The 4,466-nt window shown below is 24.4% G+C and overlaps 1 protein-coding gene across 1 annotated transcript; it reads right to left on the bottom strand.

The window, feature by feature from the left end:
• Nucleotides 1-2,197: 2,197 nt before the first annotated feature.
• Nucleotides 2,198-3,691, bottom strand: LOC126204187 (matrix metalloproteinase-18-like). Its single transcript, XM_049938591.1, has one exon. It carries the CDS (start codon nucleotides 3,689-3,691, stop codon nucleotides 2,198-2,200), a length of 1,494 nt encoding a protein of 497 aa, XP_049794548.1.
• Between the last annotated feature and the right edge of the window lie 775 nt (nucleotides 3,692-4,466).

The following is a 4,466-nucleotide window of genomic DNA, read 5'->3' on the forward strand; positions in this document are numbered from 1 at the left end:
ATTTTTAGAACAATCTTCTTTATGTACATTTAGTTTACTTTCTGAATTAAAGTGTTGTAGACACATTTTACATAGATGAATATTTTCAGTATGTTTTGTACACTGAGATCTAATTAATCGAGATAGATTTTTAATCCAACAATAATGTGAATTATTATTATTTTTCATGTATAATAAATCAATATGTGTTGATTTTTCATCTTTAGTTATCTTTAATGGATATATTTCATATTTCTCATCATATGCATACACATTAATCGATATATTAAGTTTACATTCATATTTAGGTATATTATCAATTTTAACTGGATATTCTATTTGACCAATTTTAGTTTCTAATTGTTTGACACATTCTATATAGTTACTAGTTCTGTCTGGGTTTTTACATTTTATAGGGTCAACTGGATTTAATGCTGATGCTATAGACCACAAGAAACATTTTTCATCATTATTCTTAACATTTATACATGCTTTTTTATCTTTTATTGTTTTTGGTAGTTCAATATATGATGAACCATTAAGTGGTGTATATTTGTTAATTTCTAATTGTAAACCAATTACACTATTTAACATCCAGCCTGATCCTCTATCTTGAAAATTTTGCATGTATGTTAATATTTGTTGTTTACCTTTTGTATAAAATTTATTTAGATCTTTTTCATTTGTGATTGTATAGTTGTATGTTGAGAATCTAAATTCTTTTATTTCATTAGTAGTATTCAATTTGAATTCACAGTACAATATTAAATTAACTTTTAATCCATTGTATATTTTAAGATTATCTTTTATTAACTGACATACAATAGGTTTTGCTGATGTCATAATGTGTTGTGGATCTTTAATTTTTAAGTTGTTTTCAATATTGTATGTTTGTAATCTATTTTGGAATGCTTTTTCAATTGAATGATAAATATGAATTTTTCGTTCATTAGGATGTTCAAATATATCTGTAGCAAATGGAAATAGTGTTTGAGTATTTTGAATCAACTGTAACAAATCACTTTTACATAATTTAGAATATCCACTAAGATTTAAATGTTTAGCTAATGTTTTAAGTTCATTAACATTCATTTTTGATGGATCTTTATCTTCTATATTAGCAATAGATACATTTTTAGGTGTTCTTTTTCTTTTATTAGATTCCTTACCAATATCAATTGTATGTGGAAATAATAAATCCATTAATTCACTTTTACGCATTTTAGAGTAACCTTTAATCTTTATGCTTTTAGCTATTGCTCTAAGTTCATTCATCTTCATCTCCATTATGATAGCTCTATTTATTAAGGAAGAAAACTATTATTTTTGTTGTCTGTATTTGTTGTCTATTTACTTATGTAATTATTATTCAGAATATTTGATAACTGTATTTTTACAAATAGATACAGATATATCTATTTATTAGGGATAAAAAGTAAACTAATTGTTGTCTGTATGTGTTGCCTCTTTTGTGTTTTTTTTATATTACATAACTGATATTTATTAGCCTTATTTTGATAACTAGATACAGTTAGACGTATCTATTTACTTATATAATTATTATTCAGAATATTATACTCTATACAAAATATGGTTATATAATTTGATAAAAAATATATTATAAGAATTAGTAGATATTTATAGATTCTTTTTCTTTTATAAGATCAGAATGAATTAATGATTTTTCATGCTGTTTAAGTTTACATCTAGCTACAATTCTACCACATTCACATGCTACCTTTTCAAATAATTTATCTTTGTTTGCTTCATAATATCTTTTAGTATAATAACATGCACACTGGTTACATACTCTACGGTGTCCATCTTTTACAAATTTATCAAAATGAAATTCATTAATATTTTTATCTTCTTTACATCTACAACATTTCTTAGTTGTATCCATTTATTACACTTAAAAACACTATTGTTGTCTAAATTCTAATACATGTACCTTTTTATCTGATCTGTCAATCATTCCTTTATATACAATATTACAACCAATTATAGTTGTACAATCATCCCAACCAATCATTTTTGCATATCTATCTGGTAATATTATATTAAATTCATTATTAAGTTCAATAAATGTTTTAAAACCTAATTTAGTATTTTTGATTTCTACATTTGTAATATGATACACTTTATCCACTTCAATGTCACATAATTTCACCAATGGTGTATTTTTATTAACACTATTAAGTCTAGTTAATAGTTCCATTTATATAGAAGAAAAATGTTTTAATTGTTGGATTGTATTGTTTAGTACAATTATTAGTTCTGATATTAACGAAGATGATTTAATACAATCTATACCAAATAGTGATAAATCAAATATACCATACTTTACTACTTTTTTGGTAAATTCATTATATTCATAAAAGGCATCATCTCTAAAAAAGTACAACATACCATTAATGTACCTAAATACTGAATTTATACCAGTTGGTAATCCAGAATATTCTCTACTTATAATACCACGTACTTTATATTTAAAATTACATTCATCTATTTCAGCATAGAAAAAGTCATTAAAGAAAATAAATGTTCTACCAGAATAAGTGTTCACTATACCATTTAATTTGAAATTATTGCGTAAACCTGTACTAGATATTGGTTTTGGATATCCTGATATCAATTGTAATGTTTGTAAATGTATCATATATATCATATTATTGGAAAATATAACAAGTTCACCACTAGGTCTCTGATATATACCATCTATACGGTTTACATCATTTGGTAAAAATGTTAACCAATCAGTTATTAATTGGCATTTTGGTATTGTATTTTTAATTATCCACACCCATTTCTGATAAAAAACATATAAAATCCCATTCATTATTAATATGTGATCAATATGTTTAGTTTGACATAATGATATAGGTTCTGATTGTATAGGTGGTGAAATTGGTTTAATTGGTAATTGTGTTGGTGGTGTTGATTGTTTACCATATAAACTTTGAATAGCATCAATATCATCTTGAGATAATTCTAAATGCGATCCATTATAGTATGCATACATTATTGAACCATAATCATCTGAATGACGTAGACCTAATGAATGACCAATCTCATGTATTAATACTTCAAATAGATTTGTTTGTCCTTTTGGTGTATTAGTATTCATCTCTAAATACCATATTTCATCATCATCCATATGTATTTCTACAGGATTATTATTCATATCTGGAAAAAATGCATGACCTAAAACATTACCTTTACCATCTAAATCCTTTGAACAATGTATACTTTTATCAATTTCAAATTTATGTTTACGTCTTTTATTTGTAATTAAGATATCAGGATTATTGCTATCGTGTTTAAACTGAATATCTATTTTATCTTGCCATATTTTAAATGCTTCATCAGTTAATTGTAATACTTTTTTAGTAGCACCTTTATAATGCCATTTGATATGTTGCTTATTCCATTTATACAAACTAGTTCTATAGCTACCAAATTCATCTTTTACACCACATCTAGGCATGTTCATAAAATTTAAAGTATCATCACTTAATTCACCACTTATTTCAAGATTATATGTTAACTGAAATAACATTAATGCTTCTCTAAATGTATCATCACTAACATGAGTATTATCATTAACATTTGTAATATCTAAATATCCATAATCACTTAAATACTTTATTGCTTTACTCTTATCATTGGCATATATAATTTTAAACAACAATAAGAGTATTATTGCTTTCATTTATATAGACTTAAAAAATTCAATCTTAATATTCTCATTCTTATCACTAAAATATAAATCAATAATATGGTTATCTATAGTTGAAGAAAATTCCCAATCAGATGATGTAATTGATTCTTTAAAATTTAGAAATACCTTTTCATCATAATTACAAATAATAATTCTATAAGTCGTATACAACATTTTTTCATATTTAATATAACCAATTCTAAGATTATTATGTAAGTAAAAATCAATGTTGAATTGTTCAAGTTTAGATATGACTTCTATCAGCCTCATTTATTATATAAGAAATAAACAGTTTGTTTCTTAAAATATTCATAAACAACACATATTTCCTCACCATTCAGATCATATACATAATTCAAAGATTCGTCATTTAACTGATTAATGAATATAGATACATCATCATCAGGATAACAGACAGATAGAAAAAACAGTAGTGCAAACTTCTTCATTTATATATATAAAAATTATTCGCGTAATTATGTTGTCCTTACTAACCCAACTATTATGTGAATTATCAAATCCTAACCATTTAACATATACTTTATCACCTTTTGTTCTTAACACCTTTTCAATAAGATATACATCTGGATATTTTGTTTTCTGTATCTCATGTTCATAGAAATTACCTTTAATATCTTTTAATTTATATGTAATTGGATCTGAATAAATAACATCTTCAATTTCAAATAATTCTGTTGACCAATTAGCTGTATATCCTTTTTCAAATATTCCTTTTAATTTACTTATTCTAACTTGATCACCAATA

This window comes from Schistocerca nitens, chromosome 9, assembly GCF_023898315.1.
Source record: "Schistocerca nitens isolate TAMUIC-IGC-003100 chromosome 9, iqSchNite1.1, whole genome shotgun sequence".
Classification (NCBI taxonomy): Eukaryota; Metazoa; Arthropoda; class Insecta; order Orthoptera; family Acrididae; genus Schistocerca; species Schistocerca nitens.

Bases quoted from the DNA above. Each gene is read 5' to 3' on its own strand.
- LOC126204187 (XM_049938591.1), bottom strand. From the start codon at position 3,691: ATGAAAGCAATAATACTCTTATTGTTGTTTAAAATTATATATGCCAAT.